The 22,251-nt window shown below is 37.8% G+C and overlaps 3 protein-coding genes across 4 annotated transcripts in view; all 3 read right to left on the bottom strand.

Annotated features, from left to right (window-relative positions):
* Positions 1 to 1,632: 1,632 nt before the first annotated feature.
* LOC107751554 (transmembrane protein 236-like) lies at positions 1,633 to 3,953 on the bottom strand. Its single transcript, XM_016567295.1, has 4 exons — positions 3,706 to 3,953; positions 3,146 to 3,218; positions 2,326 to 2,449; positions 1,633 to 2,243 (listed from the first exon to the last, which is right to left on the bottom strand). Exons 1-4 carry the CDS (start codon positions 3,951 to 3,953, stop codon positions 1,633 to 1,635), a joined length of 1,056 nt encoding a protein of 351 aa, XP_016422781.1.
* A 1,027-nt stretch (positions 3,954 to 4,980) lies between these two features.
* On the bottom strand, positions 4,981 to 15,582 carry stam (signal transducing adaptor molecule (SH3 domain and ITAM motif) 1). Of its 2 annotated transcripts, none has more exons than XM_016567293.1 (14): positions 15,282 to 15,582; positions 13,146 to 13,230; positions 12,979 to 13,054; positions 12,805 to 12,900; positions 12,574 to 12,720; positions 11,762 to 11,852; positions 11,466 to 11,667; positions 10,117 to 10,211; positions 9,082 to 9,170; positions 8,763 to 8,850; positions 8,626 to 8,680; positions 8,297 to 8,450; positions 7,268 to 7,401; positions 4,981 to 6,571 (listed from the first exon to the last, which is right to left on the bottom strand). In XM_016567293.1, exons 1-14 carry the CDS (start codon positions 15,319 to 15,321, stop codon positions 6,364 to 6,366), a joined length of 1,560 nt encoding a protein of 519 aa, XP_016422779.1. In that variant the 5' UTR covers positions 15,322 to 15,582; the 3' UTR covers positions 4,981 to 6,363. The 2 variants fall into 2 exon arrangements, with proteins under 2 accessions (XP_016422779.1, XP_016422780.1); XM_016567294.1 differs by lacking the exons at positions 11,466 to 11,667; positions 11,762 to 11,852 and adding exons at positions 10,562 to 10,763; positions 10,858 to 10,948 and having other exon boundaries at positions 15,282 to 15,578.
* Positions 15,583 to 16,793: 1,211 nt separating this feature from the next.
* LOC107751569 (collectin-12-like) overlaps positions 16,794 to 22,251 on the bottom strand; it is an 18,120-nt gene continuing 12,662 nt past the window's right edge. The window contains exons 6-9 of the mRNA XM_016567311.1: positions 20,824 to 20,960; positions 20,563 to 20,672; positions 17,490 to 17,632; positions 16,794 to 17,370 (exon numbers count right to left, since the gene is read on the bottom strand). Coding sequence (XP_016422797.1) covers positions 17,351 to 17,370; positions 17,490 to 17,632; positions 20,563 to 20,672; positions 20,824 to 20,960 — 410 coding nt within the window. The 3' untranslated portion in view covers positions 16,794 to 17,350. The remainder of the gene's footprint in view (positions 17,371 to 17,489; positions 17,633 to 20,562; positions 20,673 to 20,823; positions 20,961 to 22,251) is intronic.

Below are 22,251 nucleotides of genomic sequence, written 5' to 3'. Positions count from 1 at the left end.
AGCTCTGGGGCTGGAGCCCTCACTAGAGCGAGCTCTGGGGCTGGAGCCGACACAGGAGCGAGCTCTGGGGCTGGAGCCGACACAGGAGTGAGCTCTGGGGCTGGAGCCGACACAGGAGCGAGCTCTGGGGCGGCCGGCGGGCCTGACTCAGGAGCGGGCTTATGGGCCGAGCTTGACAGCAGGGCGGTCCTCATACCGTGGGGAGAAAAACGGAAAAACAAAAGACTATTCAAAACAAAAACACGGGAGAAGGGGCGCCGCTTACTGTTTTGGTCTGCTGTTCAGTCACGATTCACACTGGGAGCACGGGAACGAAGGAACGAGGAGACAAGGAGTAAAGCAAAATCCAAAGTCTTTAATGAACACAAAGCTGGAAACACAGGAACACGGGAATCACTGATAACACAAAATGACATATAACAGCGGACGCTAGAGACAGGGACACACAGGGCTTAAGTAAAAGGAGGCAAACGAGATAATTAATTAAACACAGCTGGAAATGATAGAACTAAATAGGGACAGGAACAGGAAAAAACAAATATGGGCATAATCAACATGGAGCACATGGGGGAGGAAAACACAACAGGAGACATGGCACAGAGTCTGACACTGACAACAAGTGTGACCATATATAATGAAAAAAAAAATGATAGATGGAAATATAGCAAGCAGCAACGTTTATGAGATTCGATGCAAGGGGATTTCTGAACATCATGGAAATTCAACAGCTATGTCTCATAATATGCATCAGAGTTGAATCAAAGTATTACTGGTCAGGCTTTTTATAAAAAGCAATCAGTTTTTACGTTATCATCAGGACATGTCCTGGTATAAGATTAACTCGCATTACCTTAAGTCAATATCAACTGTAGCTGCACTCGCATGCTGAAATGAAATCCAACAATAAATGTGTGCAATATCAGATGTTCTTAATAAATTGTTATATTTTACAAATTTGAAAACATGACATTTGGCACAATTAAAACATACATTAATTGTGATGCATAGAAAAACAACAAAACATAAAGCCTTAATACATGTAATATACTCAAAATATTAACACAAACAGCATTTACACTACTGGTCAAAAGTTTGGAATAATTAAAATTTTTTAAATGTTTTTGAAGAGAGTCTCTTATTCTCACCAAGGCTGCATTTATTTGATAAAAATACCATAAAATTAGAATGATTTCTCAAGAACCATGTGACATTGAAAACTGGAGTAATGACTGCTGAATATTCAGCTTTACCATCAAAGTAATAAATTACATTTAAAATATATATTAAAATAGAAAAACAGTTATCATAAATTGTAATAATATGTAACAATATTACTGCTTTTACTTTATTTTTACTCAAATAAATGCAGCCTTAGTGAGCATAAAAAACTTCTTTCAAAAGCATTATTTCCTAATTATTCCAAACGTTTGACCGGTATTATAACAATATATTTTTCAATAAATATGAATAGAATGACTCGAATTCAGATGTCTGTGTATTGTTTTGGCCACCTGTAAAATAAAAATAAAAATCAAGAAAAATACACATTTTATTCTGAACCCCAAAACATATTTACAATCTACAATACATGAATCTGTATGGATTTCTTCTGCTGTTCTTCACATAATGCCCTCAGAACATGCTTTCTCTGCTCAGCAGCTTTAGTTTAGTCATAAAGACGAAGTACATGAAAGATACCGCAGTGAAAATGTTCTTTAGTATGTACAGCACGGGCGTAACGTAACCGAAAACCGCCACCAGGCATACACGCATCACCAGGAAGGGCAAATCTTGGGTGAGGACACTTGATGAAGCCAGCAAAGGACTGTCTGGAGTTATAACAACGCGCAGGATGGACAGAAAAGCCAGTATGTATATGGGAAACACCCACGCTGAGTAATACACCAAATCAGTCCCGGCCACCCTCACCATTTCCACGGTGTCAAACCAAAACAAGAAGGTTGCCACAAAGAGGTCATGCCGAGGTTCTCGAATCCAGACAAAGCGAAACGGACCTGAGTAAGAATGAGAGGTGTAGAGATATGCTGTGCTGCTGGTGCGACTGGTGCCTTCTTCATCTGCATCCCTCCAATGTCCCGATATAGTCCCATTCCTGACTGGCGACCTTGGAGACGCACCGCCGTCCCGTCCGTTAGCCTGCAGCTGTCTGGACACTGATGTCACCTGCTCTGAGTGAGTCAACACCGGGCCCGGCATCTCAAAATCCAACCCTAATCCGCTTGCTTTTTTAAAAAGAGGAGAAAAATAGAGCACAACTTAGACAGATCATTTAATTGGTGGAATTTATCGGCTGTTATCTCTTACCCTGTCCCGTCAGGCAAAGAGGGCGAATTTTCTCCACTATGTCCACACAAATGAGGGAGAACAAGACCAGAGAGACGGGGAGTTCAGTGAAGGGGTCATTCTTAACACCAGCATCAACCTGAACCTGCACAAGCATAAATAGGCCAGAGGGTTGCTGAGAGAACAAAGAGTCAGGAGCAAAAAGCCTTTTATCGTCCTCGAGAAAACGGAGGTGAAAGACTGAAAATGGAAGCAGTTTTGGATGTATCACCAAAAACAAACTCCACTGTTCATTTCAAACAGGCCAGTGTGAAGATTCGCATCTTCACCAGTCAAAAAACGTGAGAACCCTTTTCGAATCTGGTAATGCATTGACAGTTAGAAGCCTACGGACCTTGTGATTTTAACCGGAGACTTCAGTTGGCTGTAATACAGATCTATTCACATTCCACAGTCTATAATACCCCATCTTTGGGTTAATAGTAAATCTGCTGTTCTGCAGAGTTACTGAGTACCTCAGAGAGGAAGTTTCTGATGTCTTGATGAGCCCTACGGTTTTTTATTGTTTATTACGGACTTCATTCTGAAAGTAAGATTACAGATAATCAGTATATGATGTATTCCATTCCAATGGATACACATTCACAATTTACATTGTGATGCTATTAAGAACCTTTTTTTAAGTTCCAAATTATTCTCTAGGTGCCTGGAAACCACCAATCTACAGATGCTTTGATGAACCCATTGAAATCATTATGTTGATCTTAAGAAGAAGGATTTTAATAATCATGAAATGCTCAGTCATATGGTAGTTTCCTAGTGAGATGGAATAATGCATTACCTTTGAGCTGGCTATGATGATAGCAAAGCATGGTAAAGTGCTGAGGATCACGTATGCAAGTGTAACAGGTCTCCTGCAGAAGAAATGTGTGTTTTCATTGTAGAACACGATTAGCATCACAAACTAAGAAACATAGTTTAGAAATGAAGACCATAATTTCATACTTTTCATATTAGAAGGAAAATCAAATGGGCTTATAATGCAACTCGGTTTATAGTTAGTGGATTATTACATTTCTAGACATCACATTAGTGACATGGTATAATTAATCAAAGTTTTTCAGTATTTTCCCACGTTGTTCTTCTATAGTTATTTGTTTTAATGACTATTGAATGTTTAAAAAATCAGTGCTACACCACATAACTATTTACAGTGAACCAGTAAAGGCAAAAGAGTGATTCTGAATGGTGTACATTTACAGTGACCAGTCACAAGTCATGCAATTTCACTAGTATGAAAAATGAAAATTCAAACTAAAATTTTAATGTTGAATAATAAGAGTTCATGGATCAACTACCATTGTAAATCAGTGGCAGCATGGAAAACAGTTTAGTACTCACCAGTTGGTCACTTCTGAGAACCGCTGCGTCCTGAGGATGAAGTACTTCAAAGGAACCCACACAAACAGGGTTACAGACGCCACATAGGCCACAGAGGCCGCCACTACCAGCCAGTAGGCAGTGGCACTAGACTTCATGAAATGAATGACAGAAGCAAAGCGCTCCATTACTGCAAACACAGGAATACAGAGACATGCGAACTGCAGAAGCTCATAAAGGATGAGTTTGACAATCTTCCCAGACAGCATCTTGACAGTATGAGTTCTCAGTAGATCCCTCTATGAGTAAGCCGTCACTGAATGCATCCAGTGCATCTCTCACAGCACTGAATGACTGAACGCGCTGGACTCTGTACACTGCCACTGCTTACACTGCATTCTTACAAGTGCTCTTTTATTGCCACAGTAATGAAGCAGTCACCATTCTCTTTTTATGGAGTTATGGGAGCAAAAAATTCCAGTAGCAAACTGAAACATTACAGTCATAATGACGTGCACTGCAATGTATCCACATCAAAAACATGTATGTTCTTAACACACGAGGACAAAGTAATTTTATTTTTCATGCCTAATTGTATTTTGAAGAGGCTTGTAATCTGCACTACAAAAAAATTGCAGTAAAATTCTTAATTCAATATCTTAAGTTTTTAATAAGACTTTTTAAACTCCCTTAAAACAAGATAGATTTACTAAATTAACAGGTTTATTTATTTATTTTCCCCCTAACAAATTACGAGATGTACACTACCATTCAAAAGTTAGGAGTCAGTAACTTTTATTTAGTTTGTCATTTTTATTTAACTTTTTAAAAATTTTTTGAAAGAAGTCTCTTATGGTCACCAAGGCTGCATTTATTTGATTAAAAACACATTAAACCAGTAATATTGCAAAATGTTATTACAATTTAAATATTTTTCTATTTTATTGTATTTTAAAATGCAATTTATTCCTCTTATGACAAAGCCAAATTTTCAGTAGCTATATGCGCTAGTCTTCAGTATCACATGATCATTCAGAAATTATTCTAATATGCTGATTTGATGATCAAGTATATATATATTTGTATATATACTTATACAAATATAATAATATATAACACACTTAATTGCAAGAAATGTTATAAACGGACAAGCTCAACAGGGTCCAAACCTGTAACTTTTGCACTACAAGTAAAGAGCCTTAACCAGTAAGCCACCAATAATCCAACTAAAACACCTCCACCTGTCTACCTGAGCCAAGAACACACTAGTGACACATAAACATGAGACACAACGTGTGCTGTACATCTGGCCTAGTTTTATTGTGAATACTAATAATTAAGATGATTAAAATAGTACATACAAACAACGGGGTACATAGAACTGATACACCAAAAACAGTCATTTTCCCTGTGGATAAGGCTGACGTAAGGATAATCATCTCCATGTGCAAATGCTAAGGTGTTACATTAGAACTGGCCCGTGGTCCCAATTTCCCAGAATGTTCTCTATGAAATGTCCACTAACACTGGAGCTACAAAGAGACAGAGATGTGGGGTACTGCCTTAGTTTAGTGTAGGAGATTCAAAAAATGAAGTCTGTTCTCTTTAGTGAGTCTGCTCTCTTTAGTGTCAGTCTCAGCCGTTGCCAGGACTTACGAAAATTAAGAGGTTAGTTCAATCATTCCACACGCTACAGTTCATTTTCATTTTCATCAAGTTGCATTGAGTATTTCTGTCGCTTATTTTTAAACGGTTATGGAAAAAAGGGAAGGGTTCGAGTGGAGGGTTAATGCCATTCAGAGCAGAGGAAACGTATAATTTAAATGGACACATCTGAAATGAGGGTAATGAAAAGGGTAAATTAAAAGTGCATTATGTGGAGTAGCATTACTCCTCAACTTCCCATGTGCCCTTTCTACAGAAGAAGCAACTGCTTTGAACGTTACGCACTAAAGACAGAAGTGAGCTGTCGTATATACACATCTGCACACAGGCAGAATATTACATCCTTCTATTAAAGTACTGTCAATTAAAACAGCAAAACGACAATCAAAATATAAATAAAATTCACTAAAAAACATTTGATCTTCTTAACACTGAAAACTGAGCTTAAAGACATTGGGGTGATAGGTCACTGTCAAGACAATGGCAGTGTTTTGTTTCATGGTTCTGGAGGAGAGGCGAGATGACTTCTGAGGGTCTGAACACTCTCTCTCATGCACAAACACACACAGTAGTGATGAGAAATTAAAATGATGACGTAACCTCCCCTTCAGGACCTGTTGTGACAAACACTGGACTATCAGAACCTACATTGATACGGAAATGTATGTACAACACAAGCATGCTTTCTTTGTGTGTTTTCCTGTAAGAATCGTCCAGTTAATTATTACTGTAATGACGCTGCCAAATAAACCATATAACTTAGCATTCCTCATCACCTTCAACAAAATGTTCTTATAAAAGGGACCAAAAAAGTATAAGATCAAACAGAACCGCTCTGTGAGAACACCACCGGTTAGTAGTCAACAATCGGCACATCCTGTCCTGTCAGAAATAGTGTTTGTTTGTAGTGTCCTAAAGAAAAGGAGGAGAAGACAATCTAGGAGATAATTTTGTGTGAGCTGAATGTTCATTTATGACCGTACGTGTGCATGTCTGTATGAGTCTCTAGGGGTTCTATAAGAGGACTTTCTCAAGGTAAGGGGTCTGTTGGTTGTCTGCAGTAGCAGGGAGGCTCTGGGTGGAGGGCACGGTGTAGCCGGGGGTCTGGCTCATGGCCACTGGAACGCCGGCTGGGGTCTGGTAGGACTGGACATCAGCTGGAGGCATGTTGCCAGGGGTCGGGCTGTAGACTGGAGGCTGGCCCATGTACATATGGACATCACTGAGAAAAAGGGGGGGGGAATTTTTTTCAAAATTCAAATTCAAATAAAAACATTTTATATAATTATACAAATATAATAACCATTATTATCACCCTCCATGCATAATCAATAATAATAATAATTATTAATGCATTGATACAGCTTATTTTGTATTACTGTACACTAAATAAGCTTGTTTATTAACAACAAATTACTACATATTTTATCCATTTATATAAAATGTCATCGAGAAAGCTTTACATTTTTATTTAATAATAACAACATCAATAGTTATTTTTTAATGAACTGATACAGCTTTTTATTTTTATTTTATTTAAAATGTAATAATAAAGTAATAAAAACCTAACATACAAAATAATAATTATTATTATTATTAATGCATTGAAATGGCTTTTTCTTTAATAACAACATTAATAATGATTAAGGAATTGATATAACTTTTGTTTGATTTATTATTATTAATAACAATAATATAATTATTAAAGTATTGATACAACTTATGTTTTATCTTTTATCATTTTTTTAAATCATCATCATTATTATCAATGAATTGAACTAATGAATGGCTTAGAATAAATTATTATGTTTATTAATTCATTTATACAGCTTTTAGTTTTTTTTTTAAATAGTAAAAATAATATTTTTTAAATATACTGAAATTGTTTTATTTGTGAAATATAATAAATTGTGATTACCTGGGAGCCGGCTGTCCAGCCATTGGTGTTCCTGTTTGGTTCATTGCAGAGAGCTGCTCCATTGGAACGTTGTATCCCGGGACTGCTGCGCTGCCCATTGCATACTGCCCTCCAGTGGACTGGCCAGGGTACACCTGGAAATAAAACACAGAAACATACTCTAATGGCGCTTTTCCACTGCATGGTACGGTACGGTTCACTTTTGGGGGGTTTTCCACTGGGTACAGTACCTGGTACCTTTTTTAGTACCACCTCGGTTGAGGTTCCAAGTGAACCGTACCGTTACCAAAACGTGACGTGTAAACTCTGCTGATCACGGATTGGCCGGAGAGAATCGTTACTACCTGCGTCACTGAACTTGCGACACAAACACAACAGAACCACTAGATTTAAATCAGCACAGCCAGCGAAGGATCGAACGCAACTGTTTTGAACGAGCGCACCTTTTTTAACAACCAAAAAGTGGCTGTTTCGCTGTCTGTTGAGGAAATACAGACGTTCCTCTCGTTGATAGCAGAGGAGCGGATCCAGCAAGAGCTTGATGGGGCGAGACAGAATGAAAAAGTTTTACAGGAGTCACGGCAGTAGAGGCGGCGCAACTATAAACGACATGTGAGCGCCACTTTAGAAGGCTCAGCTGACCAGCTATGCGCCGATGCCAAGACAGAGATTTCGCTTTCCTTGGGCATGACAACCTATTTTCACAAATATATATGACTCAGCCTGGAGGACAGACGCAAGTAATCGCACGTGCTCAGTCGATCTCTCTCTAATTCACTGTCTGTTTAGGCTTGTTAAGTGAAAATCTCCGCCCACTCTAAAGCGGTACTGAACTGCAGTGGAAAGCAAACCCGAGCCGAGCCGTTCCATGCCGTACCGTACTGAGCCGTGCCGAGTCGTACCACGCAGTGGAAAAGCGCCATAATATACCACTGCCAAAACAATCAACCACAAATAGCCATCATAACAATTTAAATCACACTAACAAACTAACAACATATACACTTTGATCATTTGACAGACTCTCACCTGTTGGGCAGCGTTTGGGGTCTGCTGCATGTAGTATTGCTGGTTCTGTAGTTTGGCATACATAGCGTATACTGGGTCTTCATTCATTAGCTTAGCATAGAGAGACAGCGCTTCCATGACCTTCACGTTCAGATCGGACAGCTCCGAGTGTTTTCTGAAAACAAACATGGCAGATTTATTACATGTGAGATCTATGGGGAATGACGTGTGCATTTGTCTCATTGGATTTAATTCATTAAAAATAATTGGAGGTTTGTTAACAGGCTTTGCTAGACATGGAAGGATGGATTTTGCATTAAATTAGTTTTTAGATGGGACTTTTTGGATACCTGTCAATGTCCTCCAACTTCTGATCAATGAGAGGACCCATCTGGTTGCAAGCAGCTAATTGGGAGAGGAGGAACAACTATGAATCAACGAATCAATCTCTACAACACAGAACCAACGGATACGGTTTTAGACTCACCCTCCAGCTGCAGGAGTTCACAGGTGTCTGACTGGTCGTCTGTTGGGTCTGCACTCTGGATCATCTGAAGCAGCTGGTCCATTTTCTCCTGCAGAACATTGCAAAGACATTACAAACTAGACTGCATGAGAGCTGCTACAACTCATTTTAACACAGTTCTCGACCGAGAGCATCTGATGTCTTTGAAGGGAAACGGTGAATAGTGGATCATTCATTTCACAGTGCAATTTCATGTGCTTTGTAGTAGTAAGGGGTGTGTATGAGGCAAATCAATCAAAGCAATACAGTGCCAAATACTGTGAGAAATATGCAGCCTCACCTCATCAATGTAGACAGGCTCTGGCTCCGGTTCAATCGTCTCTACCTGGACGTCTTCACTGAACTGCACTGTCTTCTTCTCGGTTTTCACTAAGGAAGGAGAAATATTAAAGATGACAATGTAATGTAATAAGCAGAGAACAGACATCCAAAAATATATTGTTGTGACAATGCACACCGAGGCCCAAAAGTCTGAGACCACATTGAAATTGTGGAATTAAAAATAATTTCAACCTGGAAATAAACAAAAACTGACATTTGGAAGATTCTGGTTTTTAAAGCAAGCATTTTGTGACATTGATCATGTGAACTGTTCTTCCAGAGAAGCTCAAAATGCTCTTTGGATCGTTCTCCAATCATGCTGGAGAACATGATCAGCAGGTTTTACCCAAACTTGCGGAGTTCATGCAGTATTTGAAAAAAATTCCCCAGTGGTCTCTGATGTTTGGCCTACGATGTATGTTTTTCATTGTACTGAAATAGTGAATGACTAACATACACCATTCAAAAGTTTGGGGTCATAATATTTTTTTTCTGACAGTCTCTTTATTTGATAAAAATACAGTAATAGTGAAAAATTCTTAAAATTTTAAATAATTCTTTTTTTTAAAATATATTTTAATATATAAATCTATTTTAATATATTTTCAAGTGTATTCCTGTGATGGCAAAGCAAAAAAAATTTCATCAGTCATTACTCCAGTCTTCAGTGTCACATGATCCTTCAGAAATCATTCCAGTATGCCGATTTGCTGCTCAAGTAGCAGTTCTTATAATTACCAAGTATGAAAACAATTGTGCTGCTAATGTTTTTGTGTAAACCATGATACCTTATTGTCAGGATTCTTTGATGACTAGAAATGTTCTTTTACAGCATTTATTTTGATCAATTTAATGCACCCTTGCTGAATAAAAGTATTAATTTTCTCAAAAACAAAAAAACTTGAAACTATTAGAAAATATTGTGAAACAGGAAGAGACTGCAAGGGCTGCAAACTGTTGCCTGGAAAAGAGTAGATGTGACAGCTTTACTTACTCATCTCAGGCTCTGCTGTCAGGTCTGCTGTCACAAAGTTTGAGGGAAAAAGCCCAACACCCTGATACGTCTCACCCTTCCACCAGTTAGGGTCACTGTGATAGAGAACAGATGCTTAAGCCACCGCCGACTAATTAAAAAAAAAAAAAAAGAAAAGAAACTCTTTGGCTGTGTTTGGAATCATTCACTCAGTCTCTACAGAGGGCTGAATGCCTACTAACCGCCTCTACTTTGAAACACTACTTCTGTTTCATAGTCATGTGCTTGTAGCTTAGCAACCAAAATGAGCTGAATTGATTAAACTGACCAAAGTGGAAACAAGCCTTCCAAACAGAACGAAAATGACCAAACAAATGTGTAGTGAATTTCATATGAAGGCAATGATTTCAAACACAGCCTGTGAGTGCAATTCTTCGGGACCATTAATGAACAGAACCAGATTAACCTGTCATCCAGGATGGTGATGATCTCGCCTGATTTAAAGGTGAGCTCATTGTCCTCGGCTGCCTCAAAGTCATAGATGGCCCTGACCTTTCTGCCTTCAGCCTTGTGAGATGTGAGGAGGCTGCTGGTGCTCGGGTAGAGGCCAGACAGAGAGACCTGAGGCTGCTGCTGTTGCCGCTGGTCCTTCAGAGACAGTTCGATCGCTGAGAAAGGGAGAGAGAGAGACAGACACAGAGATTACCTCTCTTTCTTCAATGCAATTCATCGCAGACCTCAGCATTATGGATTTGTGGCCACCTTTAGCAATGTCTTCTTCTTCTTTCTTGTTTGTTGATGTTGCAGGGTCTTTAGCTACTAACGCAGGACTGGCTTTAGCTTGTTCTGCTGCCTGAACCAATAAAGTTGAATATCTCATTACTTAAACATTCATAATCATACACATATTTTCTCTTTAAAACTCATTCACACAAAGTCTGACACGACAGAACAACACAAGTTAACATATATTCAACACTCAATATATTATACACTGTCTGCATATAATATAATGGAAAAAAGGAAATAAAAAGAAAAGGAAAAGAAAGGGGGAAAAAAAGAGAATGAAAATAAATTTATAAGAATAACAGCCAAGTTTATTTCTAAATACAAAAAAATACAACATTTTATACTACAGTTCAAAAGTTTGGGGTCAGTAAGATTTTTAAAAATGTTTTTGACATAAGCCATATGCTTACAAAGCATTTAATCAAAAATTTTATGAAATATTATATTTAAAAAAAAAAACAAGCCATCCAAACAGAACAAAAATCACCAATGTGTAGTGAATATCATACGAAGGGAATGATTTCAAACACAGCCTGTGAGTGAAATTCATTGTGACCATCAATGAACAGAACCAGACTCACCTGTCATCCAGGATGGTGATGATCTCGCCTGATTTAAAGGTGAGCTCATTGTCCTCGGCTGCCTCAAAGTCATAGATGGCCCTGACCTTTCTGCCTTCAGCCTTGTGAGATGTGAGGAGGCTGCTGGTGCTCGGGTAGAGGCCAGACAGAGAGACCTGAGGCTGCTGCTGTTGCCGCTGGTCCTTCAGAGACAGTTCGATCGCTGAGAAAGGGAGAGAGAGAGACAGACACAGAGATTACCTCTCTTTCTTCAATGCAATTCATCGCAGACCTCAGCATTATGGATTTGTGGCCACCTTTAGCAATGTCTTCTTCTTCTTTCTTGTTTGTTGATGTTGAAGGGTCTTTAGCTACTAACGCAGGACTGGCTTTAGCTTGTTCTGCTGCCTGAACCAATAAAGTTGAATATCTCATTACTTAAACATTCATAATCATACACATATTTTCTCTTTAAAACTCATTCACACAAAGTCTGACACGACAGAACAACACAAGTTAACATATATTCAACACTCAATATATTATACACTGTCTGCATATAATATAATGGAAAAAAGGAAATAAAAAGAAAAGGAAAAGAAAGGGGGAAAAAAAGAGAATGAAAATAAATTTATAAGAATAACAGCCAAGTTTATTTCTAAATACAAAAAAATACAACATTTTATACTACAGTTCAAAAGTTTGGGGTCAGTAAGATTTTTAAAAATGTTTTTGACATAAGCCATATGCTTACAAAGCATTTAATCAAAAATTTTATGAAATATTATATTTAAAAAAAAAACAGTTTTCTATTTAAATATATTTAACATTATTATTATTATTTTATTTTATTATGTAAATTATTCCTGTGATGACAAAGCTACTTTTATGAGTAGAAAGTTCAAAAGAACAGCAATTATTTGAAATATAAATATATTTTATAACCTTATAAATGCCACTTTTGATCAATTTAATACATCTTTGCCAAATAAAAGTATTAATTTTATTTATTATTACTATAAAAGTATAAACTAAAAAATTAAATAAATAAATCATACGGACCCCAAACCTTTGAACGGTAGGGTATATATGTTTGTGTGTGTGTGTGGAGCTGGACTGGGCTGCTCACCTGAGAGCCCACGGCAGGGAAGATGACGCCCTGTTCTCTGAGGTTCTTGATCATGGCCGATATGAGGCTGAGCTGGGGGTCATTACGGAAATCCTCAGCCCATTCCACCATCAGAGCCTTCAGCTTCTCACACACTTTTGGATGACCCTTGAGAAGAAAAGACAAAGCATCAGTCTTTTGCTGCTGGACTAAACAACTGAAGCATTTCTACAAACAAAAGGAAACACGTACCTTATTTAGCACATTGCTAACTTCACTAGCAAATTCCCTGGAGCAGACCTCTAAATGGAATATTTTTCCACAGTTTGACACACACGCACCCAGTAGCTAAGGAAGAGAAAGCACCCATTTTATTCTCAACAGCTCATTAATGGCCTAGAAAGCATTAAGAAACATTTGCCTTACTGTCAATGCTTGCATGGCAACATGCGGATCCTTGTGATTCACTCTCCTCATTATAGACCGCAGACATTCTTTAGGCCTTCACAAGACAAGCAATAACATTTAACCTGTTGAACACCCATTCATCTAAAAGACACTCTCAAAAACATCCTGCATGCTCGTTCACTAACCCAGTGCGAGACTGTCCAATCTTGTCACAAATGTCCAAAATGAGGCCCCAGTCCTCAGCTGTGTTCATCTCACTTGTCGCTTTCTCTGCAAAAGAATAGTAACTCAAATGTTTATCCCTCATAATGATAAATGTTTCCTGTGATTTCCACAGATTCAACAGTACAACGTTCATATGCAAATGAATGAATGTGTAGGCCTATCTGTGAAAGGCCACAGGTTCTGTTACACCTCATCACAGAAACCAGAATCAGGAATTAGCCAGTGCTTGAGAAAAAAATGCCACTGAAAGGGACAAAAATAGCCCAGATATTTAAAATGTGAAGGCAACAAAAAAAAATCAGATATAGGCCTATCTCTATGTATACACTACCGTTTAAAAGTTTGGAGTCTGTAAGATTTTTGCATGTTTTTTTTTTTCACGTCTCTTATGCATATCAAGGCAGCATTTATGCATTTATCAAAATGACAGTAAAAAATACACCAAGAAATTTGATTTTGTGCTCAAGAAACATTTCTTATTATGCTGAAAGTTGTGCTGCTTAATATTTTTGTGGAAACTGTGATTTTTTTTTCTGGATTCTTTTATGAATTGAAATTTCAATAGAACAGCATTTATTTGAAATCGAAATCTCTAGTAACATTATAAGTGCATCCATCAATTTAATACATACTTGCTGAATAAAAGCATTTTACAAAAAAATAAAATCAATAAAAAAATAAATGTAAAATCTTACTGCCCCCAAACTTTAGAACTTTAGTAATTTAGTAGTACACATGCCAGACATCTATATATGCTTTTACATTAGATTTAAGAAAGTGGCTTTAAGCAGACGCCTGTTAATTTTTTCATATTAACTGTCACAATATTTTGTTATGTATCTCTATTTACAGCAACTCTTCGATGTAGATGTATTTGATGTAGATTTGACTTTATAATTATTAGCCATAATTGTTTAAAGTCCCATGAAAATCAATTTCAGCCCAGGCAGCAAATATTTCCTCTTAATAAAAAAAAGTTAATTTTACGACACTTACAGAAAGCAATAACCCTGTTTACAGAAGGTTAACCAGTGACCTACATCTGTTGTGAGATTCTGTTAGTCAATCTAGCAAGCTGTCAAACAGACACAGAGGTTAACCAAAACAAAAACACATTGGCCTTGTTCAGTATCTGTGATCTGTTACAGAAACACACCAACAACATTTACAATAAACAAAACTGGCTAGGAGACTAATTCTACACAGAAAATGCGCCTATGCCATCAGACCAGCTCAAACAATGACATCTGCAGCTAACGTTACTGTACATCACACCAGCAGTCACTGCCAAAATCTGACGTTCCCCACATCACAATGATTTCATCTGCAACGTCTGAACATACTCAGATCGACTCGTATGTGAATGTGCAACCTAGCCTTATGCTAAATTTCATCCACTTCCAAAAGTGCGTGCATTTATATTATAACCGCAGGCTGCGCTCTTTTAATGATTGCCCCATTAAAACTATTATCAGCAGGCTCATAATACAACAATAACATACACAATACAACGCCGTAATCTTAATAATAGCATATTATAAGGAATCCAGTCGTGCAGTTGGAACAACATCAGTCAGCAAAACAAACACGGCTAAAAATATAGAAAAGGAGAACTTGAAGCTGGAGACATTTGCAGCGTCACCGTATGAACCGTTAGCTCGTGCGCGAACGCTTCAGGTGGGAGATGAATTAAACCATTAAGAGTGATACAGCTCAAATCATCTGAAGTGAACTGCAAAGCGTCTGTTTTTACTCAATAGTGCACTGTCAGTGTCATACAAGTAGAGAAAACGAGAATTCTGCTCGCTAGCCGCCAGCCACAGCTTCTTCAGCTACAAACTTGGCTAGCCATCAGGCTAATAACACGTTAAGCTGTCTAGCTGTGAAACTGTTGTCATTCATGCCTACGTTAATACGTTCAGGGTAAAACCACTAGTGGGAACTATTTAATCACTGGAATGCTATTGCGAAATTCGCACAAATAGTTAGAGTGATATCGAATAGAAACAAAAAGCCGGTGGGTTGCCTTGAACAACAATAGACACAGATGAACTCCCGTTAGCTCGCCTGCTAACTGCATGACATCTCAAACTTACCAACATCTTGATCAAAGGGATTTGACGCGAAGAGAGGCATGGCCGAGATACACACGCAACGAAATCTACGCTCGATCCTCTTCGTGTCCCTGTCAGCACTTGGTTAAAAGTGAATTAATAAACATAATAAAATAGAAACTACACTCAAGTGTTGCTGATGGGGTCCCCTCCTCAGTCACTTATTACTCGCAGCCCTACAGCGGTGCATTCTGGGTAACAACAGTTAATGCTGGTGTTACCACCCAGTTGAAACACAAACAGCTGGGCACATCCAAATAAATATGAGCGTGATGTGAACGAGATGTTTGTTATTTGATACAGGAATCTGTTAAAAGGATAGTGTAAATGATGACTTTTTTGAAGGTTAGGGAAAATACAGCTGATGAATCATATGACTTAATCACATGGTAGACTCTGATTCAGCAGTCACCAGATGATATAAACACATATTTTTTGCTTTTTGTTTGTCTTATTGGAAGCTTAGTTAAAACATTAGTTAAATCGTGACTTTTATAACTGGGCAGACCAGGCTAGTTGTTAAGATATATATATAGAGAGAGAGAGAGAGAGAGAGAGAGAGTGTATTTATAATATATATTGTATTTACTATACTTAAACTGTCATTTATTCCTGTGATGGCAATAGCATCTTCTACTTTATTTTTCGGTGTCACATCATGATCCTTAAGAAATCATTCTAATATGCTGATTTGTCAAGAAACATTTTTATTTTATTTTATATCAATGTTGAAAACAGTTGTGCTGCTTAATATTTATGCAGAAACCATAATATATTCACATGGGGTATGTGTGTGTGCTTTTAATAGAAATTACTGCCATTCGACTGAGCAAAAGTAAAAACATTTAGAATGTTACAAAAGATTTCTATTTCAAATAAATACTGTTATTTTGACATTTCTAATCATCAAAGACTCCTGAAAAATTTTTTTCTACAAAATATTAAGCATGCCGCAAAAACTGTTTTTATCTTTGATAATAATAAGAACATTATTAATAACTAAGCACCAATAATAATTAAGCACGAAATCAGCATATTAGAATGATTTCTCAAGGATCGTATGACACTGAAGAGGAGTAATGATGCTGAACTTTCAGCTTTGCATCAAAGGAATAAATTACATTTTAAAATATATTTGAATAGAAAATAGTTATTTCACATTGTAATACTATTTCACAATATTGCTGTTTTTTTTACTGTATTTTTGATCAAATAAATGCAGCCTTAGTGAGCATAAGATACTTTTTAAAAAAACATTCAAAAATCATGTTTTCAAAAAGTACTGTATATATATAAGTGAATATAAACACAGGCACAATATGTAGACAGACAAATATACACTGGCAAGTCATTCAAACAAAGCAGCTGAAACTGTTACTGCATTACAAGTAGGACATTCCTCAGTAAAACATTTATCAAAAGGATAACAAAAATGTCAACATAAAGCATATTGAAAAATACCAACTATATTTTATTTCAGATAAAAACATGGTCTTTGATGATGACTACATACATGTACATGTATTAAAATACACAACTATTTTATACATAGCTACTGCATTATCAAATATTTGAAAAATTAAAAGCTTTAAAGATTTATTCATAAAATCACATCAATGATGTCCAAGACGTAAGTAGTAAAACTCTGGTGTGAACAAATTTTGGATTATAGTCAACCTATCAACATATTAATTGTAGCTTTACGGTTGGCTGTTAAAAGCTTTATTTTAATTAAAGCAGCTACAAAGCTTCATTGTATTGCACTGGAGTAATGTGGCATCAGCTTTGTTAATGACACAGGTAAAACAGGTATTTACAATCACATGATTACAATACATTACAGCTTTTCATTTATCTAAACATTAACATGACTGGTGATCAGTGTATTGTATAGTTCGCAGTCTTGAATCGTTCGTGATTGTCGATGACATTTGCTTTTGTGTCCGTCACAGCGATCGTTCATGCTGTGTGAGAGGATACTGTGACAGGAGTCTTCTGAACTGTCTCTGTGATTGTCTTATCCAATATTCTCTGTTCATTCACAACAGGTGCTATAAAACTGGAACTTTGGCTGTGAATAATGGAGAAAACACCTCAATAAATTATATGAACTCGAGCACACCAAGCAGATAACACTTTTCAACAAAAAGAAGCTAAAAATATATGCAAGAAACAAGAATCGCAACTTACATTCATTAGTTCGTTCACAAATGAAACCAATGCGTTCTGTGCAGAAAAAGTCATTCCAACTGCCCTCATGTATTAACCCTGCACAGTCCTCCCCAGCCTCGTGACCATGGCTCCAGTTATCAGGCTGTCCAGGCTTCCATTTCCTTTCAATTAAAATTAGACAAGACTAATGGGGAATGTTTCCTCACACTGCCATCTCTTCATTATATTACTGAGGATCCTCAAGATAATGGAACAAATGTTATACTGGATACACATTATGTTCAGTGGGTATAGAAAAGAATCACCCCTTTAAAATAATCACACTTTGTTGCTTTGCAGCCTGAAATGAAGACGGACACAGTTTTTGTTTTATCCAGCTGTATTTACTCAGTGCAACTTATAACATCCAAAGATAATACAAACATGTCAGTATTTTGTTGAACCACCTTTTGCTTTACAGCCTTTAGTCTGTTGGAATATGTCTCCATCTCTACTAACTTTACATCTAGACTTTGCAATATTTGCCCACTCTTCTTTGCAGAACTGCTCAAGTTCAGTTCAATTTGATGGTGAGCGTTTGTGGACTGCAGTCTTCAGGTTATTCCACAGATTTTCAATGGGGTATAAGTCTGGGCTCTGACTAGGCCATGCAAGGATATTCACCTTTTTCTCCTTCAACCACTGTGTGGTCAGTTTTGCTGTGTGCTTTGGGTCATTGTCATGTTGGAAGGTAAACCTTCTTCCCACTGACAACTTTCTGGAAGAGGGTAGCAGATTTTCCTCAAGCAATTGATGGTATCCATCAAATCCATTTTTTCTTCTATCTTGACAAGTGCTCCAGTCCCTGCTGCAGAGAAACACCCCCATAACAGGATTTCACCACCTCCATGCTTTACTTTAGGAATGCTGTTATTTGGATGGTGAGCTGTATTGGATTTCGGCCAGACATATCGTTTGGTGTTAAGGCCAAATAATTCTATTTTAGTCTCATCTGACTCAGAATCTTCAAGGTGTGTTTTGGCAAAGCTCAGTTGTGACTGCACGTGGCCTTTCTTGAGGAGTGGCTTTTTTTCTTGCAACCCTCCCGTACAAACCACATTTGTGGAGAAATCTGTGATATTGTTGTCACATGCACACAATGACCACTCTTTGTCATAAATTCCTGCAGCTGCTTCAGGGTTGCTGTAGGCCTCTGACCAGTTTCCTCCTGGCTCTTTCATCTGGTTTGGAGTGACGTCCTGATCAGGGACATTTTAGTTAATTTAGTGTTTTCATAAAAAGCCTTATTTTAATGCATTTTTTCGTTACAAAAAAAAAGAAAATACACATGCGGCTAATCACATGGGACGACAGACTAGGATCATACCATTATGTGAAAGGAGGAATGGGGACACACGCTCCGAAGATAGCGAGTGTAGTGGTACAGGCCAGGTACACAGAGAGACGGGGGAGCCGGATTTAAATGTAAGCACGTTTGTTAAAGTAATGGTAGGAAGACACTGCATTGTTGCAACATCGGTCCCCTCAGAGAGAGTCTTCTCAAAACAGAAAACTCAAAAATCTGAATGCCAACCTGCATTAAAGACTAAAGTGTCTTAATGTTAAGACTTTTGCCTTTATTTGTTTGTTTGCTGTGGTTCTGTGTTCAATTGTTCAATTAAAGTTTTATTACAAAAAAAAAAAAAAAATAAAAAAAACACATGCAGCTAATCACATGGGAGGACAGAGTAGGATCATACCATTATGTGAAAGAAGGAATGGGGACACACGCTCCGAAGATAGCGAGTGTAGTGGTACAGGCCAGGTACACAGAGAGACGGGGGAGCCGGATTTAAATGTAAGCACGTTTGTTAAAGTAATGGTAGGAAGACATGTGGTTCTGTGTTCAATTGTTCAATTAAAGTTTTATTAAAATGTCAAATAATAGTATCTGTGTATTTTTTTTTGTAATGAAAAAAAAAGCATAAAAATAAGGCTTTTATAAATAATAGTATCGTGTATTTTTTTTTTGTAGGTCTAATGAAAAAAAAATTAAATAAAAATAAGGCTTTTTTTAATTAATTTTTTGAAAACACTGAATAAAAAAAATGCTTACCAACACACAAACCATTCACAACTGCTAAATTGGGCTAAAATAGAAGGATCCCAGTGACATTAAATAAAGAGCCATTTGGGAGCCGTAAGAGCCGGCTCTTCTAAGGGAGCCGAGCCAAAAGAGCCGAACTTCCCATCACCAACACTGTCCACAGCTTTATTCCAGAGATCTTTTAACAGTACCTTGCCACCCATAGTTGATTGTTTGCTTCAGTTGCACTACCAAGGACTGAAACGCTCCAGGAAAGCTCTTTTCATGCTGAGCTACTAGTGCATATAGCACGATTTTCTGCTTCTATTTGGCGTAATATTTCTATGCAGAAATTGACTTTGGCATGCAAAAGACTGATCAATTCATAATTAACGGCATGGGTTCAGTCGACAGAAATACGGGACACACAGGCCTATAATAGGCTAACTGCTGAAATGTTTGCGGGGCAGATCTGAGGTCAGTCTGAGCGCTCATGATACTCACAGTGCGTACAGCCGTACACCTGCAGGCGCCACTGACTCGGACGGTTGTCGTGGTAACAAACACCGTAAACAGCAACCGTTCGCGTGTCCGCGCTTAATGCGCATATCCTATATGAAAAGCATTTTAGGGGGCCCTTGGCTTTTGGGGGCCCAAGGCGGTCGCCTACCTTTGCCTAATGGGTAAGTCCGCCCCTGATTAGCTACACCTGACTGAGTTTACAAGTCATTTTTAGAAGGGGGGCAGAGGGTGATCATTTTTCCAACTCAGTGATTCTGGTTTTTGATATTTTTAAAATATTTTCTGACATGTTGCTGTTATATCTTTCACTTGGATGTTATAAGTTGCACTGAGTAAATACAGCTGGATAAAACATAAACTGTGTCCGTCTTCATTTCAGGCTACAAAGTAACAAAATGTGATTATTTTAAAGGGGTTGATTCTTTTCTATACCCACTGTATTATATACAAACTGGAGTAACAATAATAGAGTTCATGGGTATTTTATTTCAGATATTCACTCACGTATAGTTGGGCAGGCTCCCGTCCACCCATCTCCAGATGTTTTCCTCAACACTGTCAGTGAGGCCCAGCCAGAAGTAGCCCTTTCCAGAAATCTGCTTCTTTATCCATAGCTGTGACAGATAATAAAGTAGGCATTGTGTAATATATTTATAGATTAATGTTAGGTCTAAAACTCAAGAGTTCTAACACTGTGAGCTGTTTTAATACAGTTAATTCTGGTTAAGACATATTACATATTCGTGAATAGTATCCAGGATTTACCTGCTCATCTTCATCATTGATAATCAGCATAGTTGAACTCTTGTTGCTGCATCTTTCCTTCGTTTCATCAAAGTTCAAACTCTCTGATGAGAAGTCGTAACATTTGTCTCTGAAGCTCTTCCACTGAGGTGGACACCCTTAGATAAAAAAGAAAGCATTAAAAATATTATCACATCTTCACTTGTGCTTAAAAGTAGCACTTACACAAAATACTGTTTTTTATACTATTCAAGTCTTCAAGTTGTAAGGAAATTGGTATGAAGATGCAAACTATGTGCTGTAATTAGTGATATCATGTTTTGTGCAGAAATCATATTTTTGTACTGTCCCTACATAATAATTTTTTTTTTTAAAGTAACACATCAGTTACACATGAAAGTGAAAAAGTGAAAGTGAAATTGACATGACATGTAGCCAAGTATGGTGTCTTATACTTGGAATTTGTGCTCTGCATATAACCCATCCAAGTGCGCACACACACAGCAGTAAGTAGTGAAACACACACACACACACATCCGGAGCAGTGGGCAGCCGTTTTTGCTGCAGTGACCGGGGAGCAGTTGTGGGATCGACCCATCCAAGTGCGCACACACACAGCAGTAAGTAGTGAAACACACACACACACACACACACATCCGGAGCAGTGGGCAGCCGTTTTTGCTGCAGTGACCAGGGAGCAGTTGTGGGATCGGTGCCTTGCTCAAAGGTCTCACCTCAGTCTTGGTATTGAGGGTGGAAGACTCCTCCCACCAACAATCCCTGCCGGTACTGAGACTCAAACCTGTGACCTTTGGGTTACAAGTCCGATTCTCTAACCATTAGGCCACATCTGCCCTAATTCCACTAACCACAATATTAAATTAGGTTAGTGGAATTTTGACAACTTTTAACAACTGTATGAACTGTTCTCAAATGTCAAATATTTTGAGATCCTTATTTGATATAAAACAGCATATCCATCAGAGTATGTGAGCGGAGTGGAGCGGCAACAATTTCCCCTCCGCGCTCCGAGCATTTAATAATCACTCCGCTCCAGCTCCGCTCCGGGTTCACCATTTCCCGCTCCCGCTCCACTCCTCGCTCACTGATATCAGAAACACCGCTCCGCGGCTAAAATATTTCAGTATGTTTGAAATATCACAGTTCTGTTCATGACGTATATTAAAAGAAAAAAATTAAATAAATAAAATGACAGGAGCGTTTCAAAGTGGATTATTGGAACACTAGTGTGCAAACTTTTTTCCTACCACATGACAAGCTAATAACATGGTTGTCAGCATTAAAAGGTATAATTGCTGCTTTTTGCAGTGCAAATATTTGTGATGAAAATAACTACGTTTTCGTCAGTTATTTTACCTACAGATCGCTGCATTTCTTACAGATTTCTGCTCATTTCGAAATCGGATGCAGATGAAGTAGCACTGTATA

The sequence above is a fragment of the Sinocyclocheilus rhinocerous genome, unplaced genomic scaffold (genome assembly GCF_001515625.1).
Source record: "Sinocyclocheilus rhinocerous isolate Xijiao unplaced genomic scaffold, SAMN03320098_v1.1 scaffold3000, whole genome shotgun sequence".
Lineage (NCBI taxonomy): Eukaryota > Metazoa > Chordata > Actinopteri > Cypriniformes > Cyprinidae > Sinocyclocheilus > Sinocyclocheilus rhinocerous.
This window is presented reverse-complemented; position numbering and strand designations above follow the sequence as displayed.